This window comes from Glycine soja, chromosome 5 (assembly GCF_004193775.1).
Source record: "Glycine soja cultivar W05 chromosome 5, ASM419377v2, whole genome shotgun sequence".
Taxonomy (NCBI): Eukaryota; Viridiplantae; Streptophyta; class Magnoliopsida; order Fabales; family Fabaceae; genus Glycine; species Glycine soja.
Genome location: NC_041006.1, coordinates 36,939,342 through 36,963,053, shown reverse-complemented (window position 1 = coordinate 36,963,053; position 23,712 = coordinate 36,939,342). Strand labels below are relative to the sequence as shown.

Here is a 23,712-nt window from a genome sequence, read left to right as displayed (position 1 = left end):
ATTTGTTTGTCAACTCTTACGGACTCAGCAAAAGAGACCGTTGATCATATTTTATTCCTCAAGTATTTGGTGAGAATTGCCCTAAGTTATTGTTTTTGTTAGTACTACTGTTAACTACTCCACGAATCGTGCATTTTTTAGAATGCATATGTTGACTACAATGTCGTATTAAAGCCTCACAAAAAGCTCACTTATCATGATTATGTTATTTTTTGTTATTCATTTTCCACTCAGATAGACCATATATAAAAATACCTTTTTTTGGTATATCAAGTAATACATTTGCAATTACATTTTATTACTAGATAGATAGAATTTTAAAAGACGTGGATTACAATTCATCCACTGGATACTATAGCTTAACAACTCCAAAAAGAAAGGAAAAAACTTCCCTTATCTACATTTATGATGTATGGCAAAGGACATATGAATTTGTTTGCCCCTTACTCTTATTAATGACAAATCTCTTTCTATCACTTTCCTTTTCCCCATTTCCTTTACTTTATTTTCTTTGACAAAAATACCATTTTCGTACTTAGATTTATGTAGCCCTTGCCATGACATTACTCCCTCTCTCTCCTTATTAGTATCGAATTAATTAGCATGCAAGAAAAGATTACAGAGTGTAACATGCAGTCGCCATTACTTAGCAGCTCAAGTAAATGACTTCAACGGCTTTCTTATAATTCATTTATGAATGGCTATCTAGGTCCGTACAACATTTTCATACAACATTTTCAATATCTTTTAACTAATTAATATTCTAGCATTCTAGCTATACACATCCCATCACATAAAAACAAATTTAGATCTTAGCATTAAATCCTTTAACTAATTAAAATAAGGCTATGGTGCTATACATATCCCACCACATAAAACAAGTTGTAGATCTTAGCATTAAATCCTTAAAATTGAAACATTAGAAGCCATTCCATCCGTAATTGTCACCCGAAGCACCGTATGTTAGCGTTCATAAACATCACTATCTCGCATTATCCACTTCAAATACGTATAATTCCACTACTTCTTCACTATTCTCAATTTTTGTTTCATTTTATTTTTTTACTTTCACAAGTTGACCCCAATAGGATTTCCGATTCATGTCTAGCGTTAGGGTCCCTTTCATGTCGAAGGTTCGGAGCCATAGAAAGAAAGCCACTGTTTGGTCACACCTCACAGACCCAAACCAGTCATTTTATCACACAACACTTTCCGGACACGTAAGGCATTAAAGAAAAGACAGAGGGTATTTTTGGTATTTTCAATTTCCAGCCATGTTTACTCAGACAATGATTTCCGTTCAAGAATGGCTTGCAAAGTTGGCAATGTCCCTCTTCTCCCTTACCTCACCGATCCGTACACTTAACCTGCTTTCTCACTCTTCGTCGCTTCTCTTTGGCAGTTAAGCTGCTTCAATACAAACACCCACCTAATTTCTCTCTCTAAAACTAAAACTAAAACCTCCCCCCCCCCCAAAAAAAAAATCCATTTTTTTTGTTGTTGTTGTTGTTGTTGATGTCTCTCTCTTAATTCGTTCATTTAATGCTTCTCGTCCTGCACGCACGTTCATTGGTTTCAGCAGAAGAGTTAACAGCTAGAAGAGGGTAAATAAAAGAGGAAAAAAAAAAAGAAGAGAACTTTGTTTTGGGTTTTCACTGTTTGGGTGAGAAGAAGATGCCTCTGGTGAGGTTGCAGGTGAGGAATGAGTTCGGTTTGGGGCAGCCTGAGTTGTACAGAGAGTCAAACAGAGAGGACCCTAAAGCTGTGTTGGATGGTGTGGCTGTGGCTGGTCTTGTTGGGATCTTGAGGCAACTTGGTGATCTTGCTGAGTATGTTTTCTTTGATATCATCTTTGTTTTTTTTTTTTTTTCATTTGGGTTTGTTTAAATGGATGCAATTTGCAATTTTTATGCTTATGGGAGTTGTTTGGGAAATGGGGTTGGTTAATTTCTGTAGTTTCGAGGCTCTAATGGGGTTGAAGGTTGGGGGTTGCTGAGAATGTTGGTTTTAGTTGTAACGAAATAAGGCTGAGTTTGTTGTTTAGAGAGAATGATACTTAGCCGTTGGAATTGAGGTCTGTTTTTTATTTTTCGGATTTTGGGCCAAGTTTCAATTGATAAGGAGACAAAATGCTCTTTGACTTTTGTTTTTGGTTGAGCTTTGTGTAGACTCGTATAGGTTGTGTACAGCTCGACCTTGGTTGCTCTTTGGATAATCACTCTAATCCATTTTCTCTCTAAGAGTTTGAGTGGTTCACGAGGTGCAATAGTTTCGAGGAATGGATTTGTCTAAAAATGCTTTCTTGTTCTAACTTTGTGAGCTGACTCTTGATTTTTCTTCTAGAGGTTTTCTCTTTTAACTAAACTAATACTTCCATGTCATGCTCCTGCTAAACAGCTGTAAATATAGTCCGAAGTAGAAGGAATATGACTAACCTGAATGCCATTGTGGATTTTTTCTAGTTTTCGGATCGCCATTACTGATATATGCCACCTTCCTCCCCTCTGTCTTACTCCTTATTTTGATCTGAGTTACTATTCAAAAACTTATATTTTGATTGAAGTTACAATGAAATTGGGCTATGGTTTCGGAAGAGTTAAAATTTTAAGTTCTTGTACTTGTAGAGTGTTGTTGTTGTTGTATTTATAGAGCTTGTTGGCAAGGGTGGAACTCCATGCAATTTGATTAAATATTTTGATTTTGATAGAGTAGAACGAATGTGGGATCTTGTGAGTTCTTTCTTCAAAACCTTATCCTTGCTGAACCCCATTTGGACAAGTTGTTCTTTTGTGAGAATTAGCGCTTAAATAGCCCGTAATTATTGTTTGTTTTGCTAGATGTAAAGCCTTACTTATGGTGTGTGTTTGTTGTTTTGGAAATATCCCATATTATGTTTGCATATTTCTTAACATAAATCATGAAAATTTTAATGTTAAAATAAATAATGATTTCTTGTGTTGGATTCAATTTAATCTCCCCAATGCCCACTGTGTACTTTCATCCTATTCTGCTATCTGTTTGTGTGTTTGGTATGTGTGCTCTATTATCTAGGGTATATATAATTACACAGTTAGTGGTAATTGTGACATTTTCTCTATATGCTTGTTGAAACCTTGTTTAATATTTGTGTGATGAAGGCAATTTAATCTAAGTAGTTCTAGTTTTCCTTCTGCTATTTGTGTTGATATTCATGAATGATGAAACTTTTTTGAAAATGTAGTTTTGCAGCAGAGGTTTTTCATGGTCTGCAAGAGCAAGTAATGACAACAGCTTCCAGGAGTCATAGATTGATGGTTCAGGTTCAAAACATTGAAGCTTCACTACCTGCCTTGGAGAAGGCTGTATTGGCACAAACAAGTCACATACATTTAGCTTACACAGCTGGTATGGTTCTTTTAGGCAATTATCTCATTCTATGTGTGGACTCATTGGAAATATTAATTTTTTTTCAGAAGATGTTAATTTCATTTCTGAATGTTATTTCCTTAGAAAGATAGACTTATTGTATTTTGCTTAATGAGGGTGTATCTTTACCAAATTTTATTTGAAGGGAATTTTGAAAACCACATAGAATTTCTCCCAAATTATATAAAGGGCGGCCTAATGGGGTCAGGAGGCTATTTCTAAGATTTGAACATGTGCCCTGCCAAAATATATCTTAAAAAAATAATATTTGTACCAAGAAAGAGTGTTATTTTTAAATTAATTCATCCCGAGTAATGTCACAGAATGCAAATCATTACCGTTTTACAAGTTCTGACATAAACATATTTATGTCCCGAGTGAATCAAATAGTGTAGCTTTTGAGAAAGTTATGCCCATGTTAAATATTTGATTATATCACAAACTTCTTAAACTTGTTTCTTTGAGTAGAATCTTGATATACCAATCATCACTATGCATTAATTGACACACTAGAATTTGTATCAATAAAGTAATGTGAAGGGCTCTCATTTGTTTGTCTAGTATTGTGCTGATCAGGAAGCTGAATCATATTGAAGTTAGGTTGTTTTCGATGTATTTTCTTTCTATTTCTTTTCATTGTTCATGATATCCACTTTAATCCGCTTTTGCTCTCTCTTTTGCATTTGTCAAACGGAAATTGCTCTGAGAAATCTCATTTGTCTTTGGGTGTGCCATAGTTAATATATAGATAGATCTTTGTTAACATGCAAGCTATTATGTTGTTATTAGACCTCTAAAACTTTAAGGAAACTGGAAACACTGTGGTTGGTTCAGTATTCATGGCTTCAATATGTTCAATGAGTCAAAGTATTGTGATGAAATAGGGGCTGATATGGTCATGATTTACTGTAAATATGAAGATTATATATCAAATCTTGTTTGTACATTGTGATTTGTTTGACAAGGAAGCTGATGTGTGAAAGGCCCTAAAAAACAAACTCATAATATGTATAATTTTGACAGTAATGTTTATATCAGATTACGTTCAACCTGATTGCAGTCAAGTGGCATTAAGCTAGTTTTATGCACTTTTTAGATAGCATATATCTATATATTTTACTTCATTTTGCAATACTACATTATTTAATGATCATGGTTTCAATGTTCAAAGATTATAGGAGTTCTTAATGAAAAGCAGTTTCCTTTCAGGTTGTGAATGGCATCCACGCATGAAAGCTGCTCGAAATCATTTCATTTACAATGACTTGCCTCACTTTATTATGGATTCATATGAAGAATGCCGTGATCCTCCACGGGTACACTTGCTTGATAAGTATGTTAAATTTCCTTCCCTGTTTTGTATTTCTGTTTGAGATTAGCAAGATTAGTTAGGTACTACTGCTTAGACTAATTTCCAAGGTCTAGATGATAAAAAATTACAGTCTAGTTCAAATTTGGACTGGTAGCCCTGGATCTTGTACCTGTCCTATTTGGCATCTCTCTCTGGTTTGGAAAGAGTTGAATACAATCAACTAGTCCTGCTTAAATCAAGTGTCCTGTACTGGTTAATGAAATATTCCATGTGTCCATCAGATTTGATACTGGTGGCCCAGGATCTTGTTTCAGGAGATATTCAGATCCGACCTTCTTTAAAAGAGTATCTGCAGATTCAGATGAATCTTACTCTGGGAAAACTGAAAAAGCAAGGAAATCTCATAAAAGCAAGGTACAATAATGATCCTTTCAGGGGGAAGATTATTTTTAACCCTGTTTCTTTCCTGTCATATGCATGCATTGATTTTTTTGCAAACAATTTCTTGATGCTTACACAAAAAATGTTGGACAGAAGAAAAGATCACGAAGGAATGGAGACATTTTAAGGAGTGAACAGAGGCACAGCACTAGTGGAAGGTATTACATCTATATATGTCTATTTAATCTTGGCATACTTGTTCATTCAAAATCAACACTTACATATTATATTGACTACCCAGAATGCAATCTATTTCTTCTGCTATCAGTGGGCAAACCTCTTCCTCACAAACAGCCTCCACCATAGATATGGCAATGAAATCAGATCTGGAAAATTATTCAAATTCTTTTGATTCAAAATCTGGTGCTGGCTACATTGAATGTGTTTTCCATCCAAGTAATTCTATGCAATCTGATGAGCCAGATTATAAAGAACCATCCTCTACAAGATTGAAACAGAAAGCTGATACTCTGTCATCAGTATCTCATCATATTGATGATAGTATTTCACATGATTCGTTGGAAAAGCAAGTTGCATCTAGTTCATTTGGTGTTACTTGGGATGAAAAGGAAGAGATAGTGGAATCTAAGAGTCAAACATGTGACAGAAATAAAACTCCGGAGAGGCTTGTGGAAAAGCATGACTCAAATATGCATGTGAAAGAGGCTGTTACCATAACCAACATTGACTACAATCATATCCTATTTACTGAAGAAAACAACCTGAAACCAGTCCGCAATAGGGCTCAAACTGATGATATTGATAGTGAACCTGATAATTATGTGGATGCTCTCAACACCATTGAATCAGAATCTGAAAATGATATTGATTATATAACAAAACGAGAGGTGCAGCAGTTATCTTCACGTGTCACTTGTGGAATGATTGAAAATGGAGTTAGTGAAGCTCCTCCTAATTTAATGGACAATAATTTATCTGATGTCGTTTTCCAGACTGATTATACTGTTCTCTTAAATGAAGAACAAGGGCATTTAGCTGACTCACTGCAAGAAAATCATGTTCTTGATCTTTTATCAAAGCCAAATGCATCTAATTTGGGATATGTAAGTCCATCTGATGATCTTGATAGAGAAAATATGACCAGAGACACTGCTTCCTTAAACAAAGAACCATTCAGGGATTTGCCTGACTCTCTGCAAGATATTCCTCCTCTCACATCAGAGCCACATGTATCTAATTTGGGACCTGTAAGTCCATCAGATGTTCTTTATAGTGAAGAAATGACCAGAGACACCATTTGCTTCAATAAAGAAATGTTTGGGAATTTGCCTGACTCATTGCAAGAAATTTCTCCTCTCACATCAGAGCCACATGCATCTAATTTGGGACTTGGGAATCCATCAGATGTTCCTTATGGTGAAGAAATGACCAGAGACACTGTTTTCTTCAACAAAGAAACATTTGGGAATTTGCCCAACTTGCAAGAAATTCCTCCTCCCACAGTAGAGCCACATACATCAAATTTGGGACCTGTGAACCCATCAAATTCTCCTCACAGTGAAGAAATGACCACAGATACCGTTTCCTTAAACAAAGAAATGTTTGCGAATTTGCCTAACTCATTGCAAGAAACTCCTGCTCTAACATTAGAGCCGCTTGCATCTAATTTGGCATTTGTGAGTCCATCAGATATTTCTGTTAGCAAAGAAATAGCCAAGAATATAGCTGATTCTCATCCCTCCAAGACTCCTGCCTGTGAGCAGGTTCCTCGCCCAAGTGAAAATTCTGTTTTGGATAACTCAGTATGCACTGACTCCTACATTGGTTCTTCTACTGTTAATGATACAGTGTCAGCACCAATTGAGACTGATATATCATTTTCTGGTTCCAAAAACTCTAATTTACCAGATGAGGAAGCAGGTAAGATCAACAACAATATCTGCAAATCTGAAGAGACTCATAGAGAGTCTTTGGCTGATCATTCAGTTAGGTTCTGGACTAATGGTGGATTATTAGGACTCGAGCCATCAAAACCTCCTGACTTTAACAAGTCAACTTCTCTAGGTCAAGGGTCTTTGAGCACTAAAAGTGAAACAGATGGTGGTTCACATCATAGTTCAATGCAAAAGAGCAATGGTTATAAAGAGGAATGGGAATCATCAGAAGAGGTTGCTGAGCAGATTCTAAAGGAACCAAATTCTAGATTCTTAACATCAGGCCATAATGATGACCAAGCTTGTGTCTCTGAAAAGGCCACTGGCAATTCTCAGCAGAGTAATGGATTTGGTCAGACTGAGAGGGACAATTTAGGGGAAATCAGGGTAATTGCACCTGGAAGTATTCTCCCATTGACCCCTGACACAAAGGACAGTACTGAACCCAACCAGGGAAATGGTGAAAACTCATCGCGTGTGTTTGGACTTAGTCGTAGATTACTAATAAATAGCTTTCAGCGGAAAGTTTCTTTTGATGAAAAATTTGAACATTATAATTCTCTGAAATCTGTTATATTGGACCAGAGTGGACAAAATGGCATTGTAGGACCATCACTTCCTGAGACAACATCCTCCAAAGAGAAAGTTGGTTCTGGATATCCTATAAAGTCACTTCCTCCTTCACCTCCACTTGAACATATGAAAATATCCTTCCATCCTGTCAGTGGACTAGAGACCTCCAAATTAAAACTGAGATTTCCGGATGGCAGTAATCATCATGAAAGCGTAAATGATATGTTTCCTTCTTTCCAGTTGGTTCCTGAAGCTTCTCTTCCTCTGGATGGTTCAGTTTCTCACTCTGATGATGATGACACTTTCTGTAGATCATCTCCATACATATCAGATGATGGTCGAAGCCCTCGCTCTGACTATAATTCTGATCAGTGGGAATCTGATGAGACTCCGGAAAGCAGTGACCAAGGGGTGCATGATTCTCCTTGCAGAAGGTCATCAACTGAATCTGTGTCCAATGATGATACCAATGCAAAAAGTGGACATGGTACATGTACTATGAATGGTGTGGAACATTCTCTGTCCAGGCCTTTACTTGATTTTCCAAGTTACGATAATGTTAATCCTGCACTTGAGAAAGAAAGTAAAAAACATTCCAAATGCAATAATGCTGTTATGTCACATAGTCATGCAGAGCCTGCACAACCACCACCTCCTCCTCCTCTTCCTCCAACGCAATGGCGAGTCTCAAAACCACAGTTGGATATGACAAGTGGGACACAGTATTGTATGTCTGAAGATGCTGAACATATTGGTGATCACAGTCTTCCAGATTCTACTATCCTCCAGCAGCCTAGGGTCACCCAGGTTGAGCAAATACAAATTAATCACGATGATCATGAATCTTATGACAACATTATATATAAATTGAAGGACAAGGTAACATTTGGTCTTACCTTTCTCTTGAACATTGTATTTATGCAGCCATGGTAGATATTGGAATTTAACAATGTATTAATCTCATTGAGCATTTCCTGCAGCTGGATCAGCAGAAGTTGAAGGGTCAGAAGGAAGCAAACCAGTTGAGAATGGGAAAGGAGATAGATGAAAGAGAAGATTTCCTATATCAAATCAGAACAAAAGTATGTGGTCATGTTATAATCTCAACTATTTAAGGTTAACTAAACATTTTGGTCCTCCAGAGATATAAGTGTCATCAACTTTGTATTTCATTATAAATTATAAATACGTCAAAATGGTCATTAAATACTTAGTTATTTTTTTAGATCTAATTAGTCCTCTAAATTACAAATTGATGACAAAAATCAATCCAGAACATGTTCTAGCAACATTAAAATAAATCATGTTAATTGTAGTCAACTTTTGCATTGACTTGCCATTTATTTATTGGTTCAGGCATTCAACCTAAGGCCCACAGTATCAGGAAAGTCAAATGATACCACTGGTTCCACAGCAAACGTCAAAGTTACAGCAATTTTGGAGAAGGCAAATGCAATCCGTCAGGTATTGGTCACTCTTCTTTTGTTATCTATTACTCTTTTCCCCAACTGTGTTTATATCTGCATTTTATATCTAATTAGCATCCATAACGGAGAACCTTTCAGGTTGTTGCGAGTGATGATGGTGAAGATGATGATAACTGGAGTGATACATGACATGTTTTTTTTAATAAAGAAAAAAAATATTTCATACACGAGTAGTCCTTTATGTTTTTTAGCCTCTTGAAGTGAAGTTGCTTGAGGCTTTGTTGTATGTACACATGTGTGAATAAATCTTGTTTATCTGTTATTAAGTGTAGTGCAGTTTCATTTCATTATCGTATGATGATGAATTTATATCTTCGTTAGTTGAATCAGGCTGACCCTATGTATTGTGAGATCACAAATCCAGGCGATTGTTTATAAAAAGTTCCTGAAAAAAAAATCATAATTCAGAGTATTTGACTTGATTTCAATTTATTATCTCCCTCTCAACGGCAAGGTAGCTCTAGTTGGATCTCGACCCTTATATGTTTATGCGGGAAAGTAGGTAAAAACAATTCCTAGGAAATTATCAATTTCTTGAAACTATTTTTCTTTAGATACATACGGAACTTAGGAAATCAATAATTTTTTTTTTATTTTTTTTACCAAACGTCCTCTAATACGTGGTAAATGTGGTAAAAAAAAAAAAAGGATCTTCAACTAACCTAAAGAGTGTACCACTAAAACAAAATATTCTACATATTTAATAAAAACATATTTTTATACAATAATAAAAAGAGAATATTCAGTATGATACGAACTTTTTTTTAATGTAGTACCATACTTAATAAATATTATCCATATTTATTTTTTGAATAGTATGAAGAACTTATGCGCTAGTGATATAAAATAATATTTCATGATTAATGTATCTTCAAGATATCCATGGAATAAAAAATACTTTTAAGTAAATTACATTGAGACTCTCCTTAATTTTTGAGATTGCATACTACCCCCTTATTTTTTTTTATGCTTAAAGTAAAATTCCTCTGGGTTACAAAAATAAAATAACAGAATCCTTTATAAGGTTTACGATGTAGTAATGTTTTATCAAACAAATATGGAGGGCTAATGTAAGAGAAGAAAAAGAAGAGATATCGAGACAAATTTGATGAAACCATATATATGAGATATCAGTATAATTTATTCAATACTTTTAAAAATGATAAAATAAGAATGTATTTGTTTTTCAGGTTTAATAAAGTAAAAATATAATATACTTGAAATGAATAATAAATAAACACTTAATTTTTCTACCGTTCAACCATCAAAATTGAAATCACAATATGTTTTTAAGATAATTATTATAAAAATCAATAAATTTAATATAATGACCTATTTATGCATGTTCAACCATTTTGAGAGTTATTATGCATGTTCTTTTGAGCCTCTAGCCTATGCCCATTTATACTTGTAAATTAAAATTATTTGCAGGCAACTACTTGCAAATTGATGGAGGGTATCCGAGAGCCAGAAAAAAATGCGTAATCATCAGACACCTTCGTCTGTGGCCACAGACAAAGGTATAGCGTTTGCGTTTCAACACATTATGTCTCACAATTTCTTGTAACTTGTCACTGACATGATTGAAAGTAAAATCAAACTAGTAAGATATGTTTTTTTAACACAAGAGGTTGTGCTCTTCCACGTACAATTTTCTTTTACATAAACTCTTCCCTTTTATGTTCAATATTTTTATATAATTCTACCTTTTTTTTTTCTCTGTTTTCATCCATATGTTTAGCCATTGTTTGGTACTAATGAAATAGGAGGTGTGAAAATAAGGTTGGTTATTTAGTTCAATGAAAATAGAGAGAAAATAAGATGGGATCAACTATTGTTTTTAATTTTTTTTTTTAATTTATAATTCATATGTATAATAAATTTGTTGACTTTTAAAATTATTTTAAAATAATTTAATTTGTGATTGGATGATATTATAAGACTATTTTCTATGTATAAATAATAAATTCTCTTTTTATTATTTTTATTGAGAAGACTGAAAATAAGATGAACTTTTTACTTTATTCTTCATTTATTTTCATTAATCTTTTCTATTTTCATCAACTTTATTTTCTCTCTGTCTCTACGAAATGCACCCTAAATGATGGCAATGGTTTAACAGGTTACCCCACAAATTCCTGTCCTCCTAAAGCCAGCGCCATTGGTAAATCAAATCTTAATTCTGAGATAAGGGTTGAGTTTGCTGCACAAGCTGAATTTCAGAAGTATATTTATGTGAAGGTTGAAGATCCTCAACTTGCACCAAAGAATCAGGTTGTTCACCATGTTCCATCGCGTCGATTTGTGGCTTCTGCAGCAGCACCATTGTGTCCAAGGGGAAGTTGGTGAATTTTTCTTCTATTGCTTCCTAGTTTAAATTTAAATTTCACATAGGATAAGATTCAATTACAGTTTTTAATAATATTCTCTAATTAAAATTAGAGTTTTACTTATACTTAGACAATGAAAGTCGCTTTGAAAGGTCAGCATGAAATCTCAATTTTGACAATAAAAATACCTACCATACTGCACCTGATTTTTTTTCCTCATATTTTCTTTCTTAGGTTTTCCTCTTTGATTTCATTTCAGGAAGGCAATTTGCTGCATCTTCTTTCGCTAGCTTTGAGGCACTAGTCTTATTTATTATCGATATCATTTCTAATAAATAAATGATGTTTGCCAAAACTTGCACGTAATATTAGTGAATCTAATATTTTATAGATAGCTGAACTTTTTTCTTGCATAAAGGAAAATGGAAAAGAAAAAGTACTAATGAATGAGTTTGATTTTTGTGACTGGATTAGATCAACATGCAACATCCAACTTTTCCCCTCAATCCCTTATTATAATTAGAAATCTATGACTATAATATTTTGCTCGGATATAACTTTGCTTTTAAAATTGATGAAATACTAAATAAATACGAACTGATTGACTTTAAAAGAATCCTCAAGAAAAAGTGTATCCTTTATCAATAAAGAAAGCAAATCGATGCTTCCTAATCTTCATTATAAAACAGAGTAATGAGTTGGAAATGGGATCACTTTCCAAATTAACAATATGAAAAATCCTTTAGTAAAAAAATGGCATATAAAAGTATCATATAAATGAGGCGTACTAAAAGGGAACCAGACCCACAACTAAATTTTATATTATGGAAATGGAGTTGGCAAGGCCACGACGGTGCGTCTATTTCTTTTTCTTTAAAAAAAAAATAACTTTTCATAAGAATTTATTTATTTTTAAAAAAATCTATTACTTACTTTCCACTATATAAAATATTATTAAAATTATCTTACGTGATTTTTCCTGTCGTTCAAAAATTTATGCAATGATAATATTAATTTTTTCTAAGAATTTGCTTTTAATCAATAAAAGTGGTTAGAATATAAGTGCCAATATGAAGTTTTATGTTGGATGAAAAAAAAAATTATAAATATGAATCTTAAGATTGTGAATTGATTTAAAGTTCAGTTGATCGTAAAAAGTATTTTTAAACTAAAAACACATTAAAGTTTTCCAAAAATCTGTTGGAATCTGAAAAGTTGGCTTTTTTTGCGTGAAAAGTGCTACCAAATGCCATTAGGAGCATGCCACTTTAACAAACAATACATCCACGGAAAAGAAAAAAGCACGAAATATATTTAAAATTGATTCGTGAGTCGTTCGTGACCGACCTACTATACTATAGTTCTACTGTCCTTTTAAAAGCCATCCCTACTCACATGTAGAATATATATCCAATCTCATTCTCAGAGGCAGATAGTTTCTTGAATTTAATTTCCTTCCTTGTTATGAAACTGTTCTTTTTTTCTCATTAAAATAACAAATTAAAACTCCCCAAGCTTCAAATATTTTCTATAACGAACCTTAAGTTGTAATATACATGCTAAGACGTCTAGTTCAACTGGTTTTTATCTGTCGATGATATTAACATTATATTTTTAGGCTAACATATATTATAGAGTTTAATTTTTATATATTATTAGTGTAAATGAAATCAGTAAATCATTGAAATATCATTATTTACCCCTTTAGTCTTGTGTAAGGATAAGTATGATGACATTTTAAATCTTTAAATGAGTTGTTCATTAACAAAATCTCAAAGGAAATAATATGTTAATGATTTAAACTTTAATTTTAAGGGATTAATTAGATAATTAAAATTTTATGAAATATTAATGTTAGGATGGACTAAAGAGTCAAATTAAAATTTTCTCTAAAAAGTTAAACTTTTTTTTTAAAAAATGTTATATATACTGATCAATTTGACCTGATTAAGGATTTGTTTGTTTTAAAGTTAGGTGAAATTAATCTTAATAAAATTATTTTTGAAATATTAAATATATTTTAATAAAATTATTTGAACCATTAAATGCAATTAAGACATATACTTAAATTAATTTCAGTGTTAATCTTTTTCATTAAAGCATGTACGTGTTAGTGTAAAAGAATCCAATCGGGCAATAGTTTACATTTCTATGTGGCTGTGGGAGGATAGCAACACCCAAACAATAACTTATCTAAACAAATAACGAATCATAGACTCTAGACCATTCATTACTTAATTATCCGTTATGATCAGCTAGCAAACATCCTTATTTCGAAACTTGAATGGCAAGTTTGCATATATCAATGCATTTAGACGTCTCAAAGAAAATTAATTAATATATATACAATATTCGTTTGTTTCTCTTTCTGAATTTTTTTCTTTAAAGAAACTAACAAGGAATATATAGAGAGATCATCCCTTTTGGCTAGTATATATAATATCTATGAGCTGGCTTACATTTGAAATTAAATAGATTATAAGTAGAATTTAAATACAAGAAACTACTCTTTCTCTCTCATTGTATGTAAAGCAATGATACATTTATAATTCTCTTTCTTTTCTTCACATCACTTATCAAATAGCCAACAGTACTTTTCGTTCGTATCTTTCTCGTGTATATTATAAGATTTATTGCATAAATCAATATACTATACTCCATTCTCTTTTACACTTTGTAAGCGATCTACCTGGATTGGGCCACTGTTGTGTTGTATGTATACATCTTAGCACTGCATGGTCATGACGTAGACTACTGATGTGTACAAAAAGCTCATCCATAGCCTTTTCAAATTTCTACTACCCAAACCCAAACCCTTTTAACTTTTCTTCTTTTTCTCTTTTCTTTAGTGTAATTTGGCAACGCACTTTATATTCCACCTACGTTTGGCGTTTATCATATGGACTTTCTGCCAAAGACCCATGGCATGGTTTATGATTGTACTAACTATTTTGCACTTTTAGCTTTATTCCCCTTTGTATATATAAAAAGCACCTTCACAATTTTTCCTCCCCCACCCCAACCTAAACCTTCTTCAATAAGAATAATAATATTCTCTCTTTGTTCCTCTCTCTAAAATTAATGGCTGAAGCACAAAGTGGCCAAGCTAGTGAAGGGATTAAACTGTTTGGAACAACGATTACGTTGCATGGAAGAGAAAGAAAAGAAGATAGAAATGATAGTGAAGATGGGACAGAGGAGATAAAGAGACCTGATAAGATCATACCATGCCCAAGATGCAAGAGCATGGAAACCAAGTTTTGCTACTTCAATAACTACAACGTTAATCAGCCCAGACATTTCTGCAAGGGATGCCAGAGATACTGGACGGCTGGTGGGGCCCTTCGCAACGTGCCAGTAGGAGCTGGCAGGCGAAAGGTCAAACCGCAGTTTGGTCAGGAGGAGAGGTTGGCTTTGGATGAATGGCATGTTGCCGCCGTGGCTCATGGTGATTTCCGGCAGCTTTTTCCATCTAAAAGACGGAGGATGAGCTCAGGTGGTCAACGTCAACCTTGTTAAGCCTTCACTTCTTTCATTCCTTTCTCTCCCCCCCCCCCTTTTCTTGTATTGACATAGATCTCCCTTTGAGGTTTTTTAAGTAATTCTTCTTAAAAACTTAGGTATCAATTATCATTTTAAATGTAGTTTTGTTGTTGTTTCTCAATAAATAAAAAAACACAAGGTATAACAGATCACTTGTAATAATTGTTACACACATGTTGTATATTTAATTTATTGAAAGAAAAAAGCACCATTTTTTTTTTACATTCATAATATTACATGCATCTATTTTTATCCTTCTATTTGCTAGTCTCTTCTTTTTCACATATATATTCTCAAAAAACTTGAGTGAAATAAGTAATCCTTTAATAAACTCATCTCATTCACACATCTATAGGGATTTCAAAAGAAAAATATGTTCCCATGTACCAAGCATTTGTTTGATATTTTGCTTATTAAGCATGGAGAGGACATTGTGTGAGTAATTTTTTATTTGAAAAGAGAGAAAAAAAAAAAACTTCTACATGCATGGAACTCCGAAATTTCCCAACTTCATGACCCAAGTAAAGTGATAATGATCCAATTATTTGATTGCGTTCCAGCAAAATAAGCTAGCTTTTTTGTATAGTTAACATTTTGGCATTACATATCCCCTCTATCTGTATATTATACATATAAAAAATGGGCCAAAATATCTTATAGAATTGCTTGTTACTGCAGCTCAGCATGAAAGTCAAAGAAAGTTTGTTATCATCCACGAAATCACAGAACATCCAAATCAGATAGAAACAAAGGAGGCTTGAAAAGGCAGTGACAATCTAAAGCTTATCTGATTATGAAGATGTGAATGCTCGAAAAAAGACACAGTAAATGAACCAATCATGTTTTACAATTGGAGACGTGAACGGTTCAGATTATTTCTCACCTACATAATCTATATAGAATTAATTCAAGTACATTAAATCCTTTGCTTTGACGTGTGATCCGCAAAAGCTACATTAATTGATTGATGCAAACGTAAACGCTGAAGAAATGGTCAATGAGAAAGAAAGGGAAAAGTTTATAAAAGTAAATACAAAAATTTGAGAGCAAATTGTACTTTTAATAATTATTTATTTTCTCTCTGCTTTGAAAATTAGGTAATTTATACGTCTTTTTTAAAAATATCTTGGTTCTAGAAGCCGGCTAAATCGTTTACTCTACGGTATCAATAATTCAGTATAAGAAAATAATTTGAAGTTAAAATAAAATAAAGATTCCAATTTCGTGTTTTATAATAATAAGTGGGCAGATTTATTGTTTTATTATGATAACGATATGTAATTAATCGGATAAGATTTGCAAACGTATGTAATTAATCGGAAGATTTATTATAATAATGATATGTAATTAATCGAATAAGATGTAATTAACTGTATCAAATTTGAGATAGAGCAGCCTCGACAATCAGTGATTTATATTCCACTTGTTTCATTAATTAAATTCCTTTTGTCTGAATATTACTAGCATGTTAAACCGTTTGAAATAGATTACACTATATGTTAGTAATTGTTTGCCTTACTTCAATTGATTTATTTTTTTATACATAAGAAGAATAAAGGCAACTATAAACAAAAAAGAAATCAGAATCTAAGGTGAACAGAACCCATCCTATGAGCTAATAAGAGAGGTGCTAAGAGGGGAGGACATTGTTGCAAATGAACATTAGAGTGCTGCACACTGGCTCCAATAAATGTAATATGTCATGTATCATTTTTAGGGTAAATTATCTTTTAGTTCTTTTTTTTATTTTTTATTTTTTTTGTCTCTTTTACTTACTTTATTTTTTTTTTCATCCTTACTTTTAACAATGACTAAAAGTAAGGACAAAATTTATTATAATTTTTTTCGGTGTTAATTTTTTTCTATAAGCAAAATTTTATTAATCCTAAAAAGATTAATTGGGAACAAGATAGATGTACTCAAATTAAGACTCCAAAACAGTGTTAAATACTGTTATTTTAATCAGGAAAAAAAAACAATTTGTTATTTTAAGTTCACTCAACATAACATAATAGTAAAAAGCAGCTCACTCTCTCTCCCTAGTCCCTCCTGTTGATGGGAGACATAGCATGCTAATCAAATCATTAAGCATGATAATCAAATCATTAAGAAACAGAAATTAATATGGTTAGAGTTTTCTGCTTTTAAGAAACAGAAATTAAAGCATGATAATCAAATCATTAAGCCGAACTTTTTGAAATACGTACGGCAGCCTGCTTTCGCTGTCGTTCATGTTTACGTCAGATTTTTGTAGCCTGAATATCGACATTTGGTGTAATAATATCCGTGTGTGATAATTTCATTTTCATTTGAAAGGATGTAACATGATTTAAAGGAATTGTGATTCTCAGAAATTCACAATGAATACCCGATTTTTTTTTTTATCAGGAAAGGTTGATATAATTATAACGGGTATAAAGGTCGAACTTAGTACAGTGCTTTAATAATTAATACAAAACATAAGATATAAAGACTACTAATGGATACAATGGAATGTTAATTAATAAGGTTTTTTTTATAATATCATTACTTTCTTAATTATATTTTATTTAGTTAAATTTGTTTTGCCAAAGACATTCTTCACAACAAAAATTTCTCTTTTTCACTTGTCTCCTTTGAATCAAACGCACGCAATAAGTAAAAAAAAAAAATCCTTTAATTCTATTTCTATCATAACATAATGAAACTATATGTTTTGATCTCCTACAATTTTTAAAGAACGACTTGATAAATTACAAAACTGGTAAAACTCTCCCTTTCAAAAAAAAAAAAAAACTGGTTGTCTCCGGAAATATCAGACTGAAGAATGAGAAGACTAAAAATAATTGGTTCTATCGCTAATCTTTTCTTTTACTTTCCAACTTGGAATGGTCGACACTAGAAGGTTGAGAATACACACATGACATATCCAATACGATATTAAACATTGGAACCCCTTAATATATTTTTTTAGGCTGCCAGATACCAGTCATCCAAACCCCAGCTAGCAACAAAAAAAACCCCACTTGCAGTCAAAGGATCCAAGGCTAGGAAAGTCCCCCATAATTGAACATCTTTATATTTTAAGCACTTCATGAACACCTCTTATCTTTTTATCGATCTTTTTTTTATCACATTCTATCACCTATCATACTTATATTTTTCTCTCCCTAGGTGTCAAAAAACATTTGAATGTCTAAATATCTTTTCCTATAATATCCTATAATTTGGCATTTTTGGTTTACGCAATGGCTGTGTTTTCGTTCCTGTTTTTCGGTTTTACGCGATGTTCTGTGTTGTCGTGAATGTACCCATTAAGATTGAACGTGATATTAAGCTCCCTTTAAAAAATAAAAAAATTTAAAAACTAGCCGTAGATGTTGGGATAGTCTATTTAATCACAAGCATATTACAATAATACCATTGGGTAAATAGTAAAAGTCAAGTCAACCCATTAAGAAAAAACGGTCGTAAACTTCTGTTTTGAAACAATGATTCGCATAATTTGAAATAAATATTATCTATGTAAACTGATAAAAGAATGCAAGGTAGCATCCTCTTAGAAAGAAAGTCAAAATGAAGAAATTCACTAAATTACAGCCAAACACCATGCAAATCTCAACTCCAGTCTCCAGTAACAGAAAGCACACGCATAGAATAAAAGGCTCACATAGCCTTATGGTGATTTTCTAGAGACCAATTCCATGTTCTATTACAACATCCTAATGGTAAACTATCAAGAGAGAGACTAGCCTTCTCGTATGCACTCCACAAATTCCTTGGCCAATACCTGCTTCACTTCATTGCAAAATGTAACTTAAGGTAAAAAGTAAAACCCAAATACCATCAGCTAAATGGGTATATAACCTACCTATGCATCGTCACCTCCAGCAGCTCGGGCAGAATCCACCTTTTGTTCCTCTGCTATTAAAAGAGGACATTTAATTAACCAGGGAAATCAGAGATACTGAAGTTGGGTTGGCAGGACCACAGAACAAAGAAAAATAGCTAAAATAAAATGAGAAGCAATAGCCTAGTCGGAAACAACACCAAAATAAGTATAGTACACAGTAAGACACAATCAAAATATGACAACATCACCTTTTAATACTCAGCAAACTCACCTGATCCTAAAAATACTAAAGCAGTGGGCATTCAGGCCACTGTAAGTCTAACAATGTAGAATACTTTGAATCTGAGCCGTTTTGGAGGATATGCATGCTTTTAAAATTTTCATTTTGGAAACCCTTTTACTTTTTCAGACACCAGGCAGCCAAATTTTCAAGTTTTGTGGGTTTCTGACCCAATACGGGCAAGCAAGCAAGAACACAGCAGCCATAATCTTCACCACCCAAGAACCAACCTCTGATGGTTTGAGTTTTGGTTGGAGACCTTTCATTTTAAATTATTTGGTATTTACTGGTTTAAACTCATTGGATCAATCAAGGCTAAATCTAATAGTGCTCTTAATTTTTGAAGTTCTGCTTAGCTCCAAATGTTTATATGCTTTTTTTATGTCTTATGAAAATGATAAATATAAATGTTTTTTATACATACAATTTTCTTTCATATCCTGCTGCACCCATGTCCCAATCTTAAAGATAATGCTGAATGCCTCTGTCATACAAATGTCATGTCCAATAACCCTACCTATGTTCATGCTTCCCAGTTCCCACCTGATATTAGAGTGGAAACAACAATTCTGACCAAATTGTTATCCAACTATAAAGATTAAACAATAGACAAATTGTATAAACTCAATTCTCGGTGCACAAGTTCATGAAGACCATCAATCTCCAAAATTAAATTTTAATTGAATGGAATTCATATGCAAACCCCCAATGATTAGCTTGAAAACTCAGCCATCTAATCCCAGTAAGATGAGTCACATTTACCACTAATATAACTCATTATGAGACCAATCAAACTGAGACAAATGAAAAATAACATGAGACAAATCAGATTGACACCTGAGTTTTAACGAGATTAAACCCATCACCCCTCCCTTTTCTCACATTACTTTGACCTCCCTATGTAAGAAATCAGGGGAGATCTGTATTAATGGAAGGGCACATGGTGTAACATTTTATACAAATTAACAGAGGTTTGTGTAGAGTCTAAAAAGGGAAGGGTATCGAGTGAAATTTTGTTAAACCTCACTACCTCAGAGAATGTGAGTGTAATACTGTAATTAACCCTAAAAGTTTTCATGTATTTTATTTACATTGCAGACAAAGTCCAGCAAACAGATTGACAGAGTACATTGATTTCCATTAATGAATACCTCCATCTTCAGGGATGTCAGAAGTCCACAGGGTGAGATTGTCCCTCAGAAGCTGCATAATTAGGGTGCTGTCTTTGTAAGACTCCTCGCTCAGAGTATCCAACTCAGAGATTGCTTCATCAAATGCCTGCTTAGCAAGGTGACAGGCCCTGAGACATGAAGAGTACTGTGTTAAATTTGTTAAGCAGGCACCAACTTTGGCACATAGTACACGAAGAGGTGGGCAATTAAACAATAATACTGTCAGGAAAATAAAATAAAAGTCATACCTTTCAGGAGAGTTCAAAATTTCATAATAAAAGACAGAGAAGTTCAAAGCCAGGCCCAAACGGATGGGATGTGTGGATGCTAACTCAGCCTCGGCAGTAGTGGAAGCCAACTGCAATATTTATGAATTGTTCAGATAAACATGAACAAGTGGAAAAATATTTCGGTAACTAACAGCCAAATTCATATCAGTGATGCCTTCATCTAAATGAATGTCACAATGCCACACTGGTAAAACTGATCATATGTGGTCATAAGACATATACAACATATAATAAGTTGTTATGCCTGAAGAATAAGCACTACCCTACATCCCTACTCCCCCCTTTTCCTTGGTTAATCTTTTCCTCATTAACAAGCACGCAACTTTAGTGATAAAGAACCATTAGAATCACTCCTTCAAAATTCGTATCACCAGTGAAGAGTTATGGCTAACAAATCATCTACAAGTTAACACCAACATTAAAAATATATTAAAATTGATGTTGAAGGCCTCCCAATGAAATGATTTATATTAAAATTACAATAATAGAATGTTGACTTGCCAATTACCTTCAAAGGAAAATTAAAAAAGGACACAGGCCAATATCTTTGCACTTTCGTCCAGGATTCATTTAGCACAAAGAAATACCAATAAGCAAGATTTGTGATTCTAATAACAAAGGAAAGTGAAAACAGAAGCTTTTTTTCTTCTCTGGCTTCAGTTAGATTGGCATGCAAAGCAACCATATAGTCCACACTCCACAACAGATACCATGAATCAGAATCACCAGGTTTAAATTAAAACCACAACAGATGCAAGAGGTCCAAATACAAGCAGACCTGATACGCTTTCATGGAATGATCAGCAGCCTCTTTTCTCTCATCACCGGACTTGAACTCTGCGAGGTACCGGTAATAGTCCCCCTTCCTGCAACCAACAAAGGCTTTAATCAACACACAAAAACTCTAATTCCCACTGAAGAACAAAAAAATGACAACTCAGCACTCACATTTTGTAGAAAAAGACACTAGGTTCACCAGATGAGCTAGAGGGAATAAGGTATTCATCAATAACAGTCATGATATCACTGCAGATATTGGACAACTCAGACTCCACCTTCAGCCTATACTCCTTTATCCTCTTCACGCTCACATCGTTCCCTTTAGCTTCTTCTTTCTGTTCAATCGAGGAAAGAATCCTCCACGAAGCCCTACGAGCACCCACCACGTTCTTGTACCCAACCGACAGAAGGTTCCGCTCCTCTACCGTCAATTCCACGTTTAGCTTCGCCACATTCTTCATTGCTTCCACCATTTCTAAAACACCATACCAAAACACTCAAAAATTCTCACAATTGTGCTCCGCGAAATTCAAATTCAAATCTAAAACGAAAATTCAACCGTCTAAACAGAAATTAAGGAACAAGGATTATCTAATTGAACATCTAGGTCAGCACAGTGTGGTGACTCTCAAATCTCAACATGGAAATTAAGAGAATGGATTATTATTATTATACCTTCATAGCGTTCGGCTTGTTCGGCGAGCTTGGCGACGTAGACGAAGTTTTCACGTTCCTTGGTGGAGGCCATGGAGGATCTGCTACTTTCTCTCTCCTCTCACTTTCTCGCTCTAGAAAAAATTTGAGTATTGTGTGTGTTGTGTTGTGGGTATAAGCAGGTTGAGAGAAGGGTTTGGTTGCGGAGGAGAGGGTGTGCTGCCACGCGCTCTGAGGAGAGTGTTTCTCACGCGTTTGTCTTTTGGCGAAGAGTGGGGAGTGAGTGATGGTCACGGTGTGGGATTGGGAGGGAGCCAAATTGATTGGCGTTTGGTGGGCATTGAAATTTCAAATTCACTTTTTTTGTCTTTTGAATAAGGGGGGTTGTTGTTCACACGGAAACATTAAAGATTTATAATGTATGGTGGAATCGGCTAAATTTGGTTCATTATGGTCACCTTCATTGTTCACCCTTGGAAAATTTTAAATAATGTAATGGTCACCATTTGTTTCAAATTGTACGGATTAAGTTAACAAACTCTAAAGTTTAGGTGAGATTCAACTCATGAACTCAATTTCTAAATTCATATAAAAATAATATTAAAATATTTATAAATAGTATATCAATTAAACATTTCAAAAATATAATAAATTATAAATTTAACAATATTAAAATAATTAAGGATAACAATGCATCACTAGATATTAATTTGTAAATTTTATAGTAGTGGTAAATCATTTTCATCAAGAATTTGATGTTACCAAAAATAAGAGTGTGATGTGTATTAAAGGTGAAAATTTTTGTATTTAAGAATAACACATTAAATGAAAATATGTTGAACACTAAACAAACAAAAAATAACTCAAAATAATTTATATTTTGGTCTAATCTTTTTAACTTGTTAACTCATTTACTTGAGAGTCTACCGAGTTTACTTAAAGTTTATAGAGTCTACTAAAAAAAGAATTTACTCAAGAGTCAACTCAAATAAGATAAGTGAACTTATAAACTCACAAGAGTTAGTAAGTTAATTCGAGAGTTTGAAAAGCATGGTACAACATGTTACACTCTCACATTTGCGTGAGAATGGAAAAATAATCCCTCCATTATATTTTGGGATTGAGTTTGGTTGAATTTTACATATTTTTTAGGTCAAATTCAAGCCAAATTAACTTAATCAATAATGAATTGGGTTGGGTGTCTATAGGTTCAAAAAACTTATATTATTTTAATTTTAATATATATATATATATATATATATAGGATGATTTATGGGTGGTTTGATTTTGGTAAACAATAACATTCTTATTACAAACATATTTGTGTTGTGTATGATTAACGAAGAATTATGGAGTGTGGAGTGTTCAAATGTTATTATGACATGAAGTTGAAATGTTGACATCATTGAAGTGTTGATATGGGTATCATTATTTTTATTGTTTAATTTTGGCCCCTATGTTTTCTAAGAGATATGATATATGTAAAATAATTTTTACAAATAATTTATATAATATCATTTTATCTGTTTGTCTCTTTTTATTATATCATTTCTTATATTTAAAAAAAAAAAGTATTTTCTCATTTTTTTTCTTTTGTTGTTGTAAGATTTGTTGTACAAGTTGTTATATAAGTATTATTTCTCATTTTCAAACTATAAGGTTTTGGTTCTCATATTAAACTGGCATCCAACATTTATACAAAAATATTAATTTTCAAA

The 23,712-nt window shown here is 33.3% G+C and overlaps 3 protein-coding genes across 9 annotated transcripts; 2 read left to right on the top strand and 1 right to left on the bottom strand.

The window, feature by feature from the left end:
* Window positions 1–1,155: 1,155 nt before the first annotated feature.
* On the top strand, window positions 1,156–9,525 carry LOC114412936 (protein SCAR1-like). The gene is made up of 9 exons (XM_028377056.1): window positions 1,156–1,829; window positions 3,221–3,384; window positions 4,615–4,738; window positions 4,999–5,131; window positions 5,252–5,316; window positions 5,400–8,505; window positions 8,607–8,708; window positions 8,983–9,090; window positions 9,192–9,525. Exons 1-9 carry the CDS (start codon window positions 1,675–1,677, stop codon window positions 9,240–9,242), a joined length of 4,008 nt encoding a protein of 1,335 aa, XP_028232857.1. The 5' UTR covers window positions 1,156–1,674; the 3' UTR covers window positions 9,243–9,525.
* A 4,527-nt stretch (window positions 9,526–14,052) lies between these two features.
* LOC114412934 (dof zinc finger protein DOF1.5-like) lies at window positions 14,053–15,918 on the top strand. Of its 2 annotated transcripts, none has more exons than XM_028377055.1 (2): window positions 14,053–14,939; window positions 15,670–15,918. In XM_028377055.1, the coding sequence occupies exons 1-2, from the start codon at window positions 14,525–14,527 to the stop codon at window positions 15,672–15,674; spliced, it is 420 nt and encodes a 139-aa protein (XP_028232856.1). In that variant the 5' UTR covers window positions 14,053–14,524; the 3' UTR covers window positions 15,675–15,918. The 2 variants fall into 2 exon arrangements, with proteins under 2 accessions (XP_028232856.1, XP_028232855.1); XM_028377054.1 differs by having other exon boundaries at window positions 14,056–14,939; window positions 15,665–15,918.
* Window positions 15,919–18,446: 2,528 nt separating this feature from the next.
* Window positions 18,447–22,351, bottom strand: LOC114412933 (14-3-3-like protein C). 6 transcript variants are annotated; one of them, XM_028377048.1, is made up of 7 exons: window positions 22,016–22,351; window positions 21,509–21,815; window positions 21,339–21,426; window positions 20,519–20,628; window positions 20,250–20,398; window positions 18,837–18,889; window positions 18,447–18,763 (listed from the first exon to the last, which is right to left on the bottom strand). In XM_028377048.1, exons 1-6 carry the CDS (start codon window positions 22,086–22,088, stop codon window positions 18,837–18,839), a joined length of 780 nt encoding a protein of 259 aa, XP_028232849.1. In that variant the 5' UTR covers window positions 22,089–22,351; the 3' UTR covers window positions 18,447–18,763. The 6 variants fall into 6 exon arrangements, with proteins under 6 accessions (XP_028232849.1, XP_028232851.1, XP_028232850.1 ...); XM_028377050.1 differs by having other exon boundaries at window positions 18,447–18,758; XM_028377049.1 differs by having other exon boundaries at window positions 18,447–18,755.
* Between the last annotated feature and the right edge of the window lie 1,361 nt (window positions 22,352–23,712).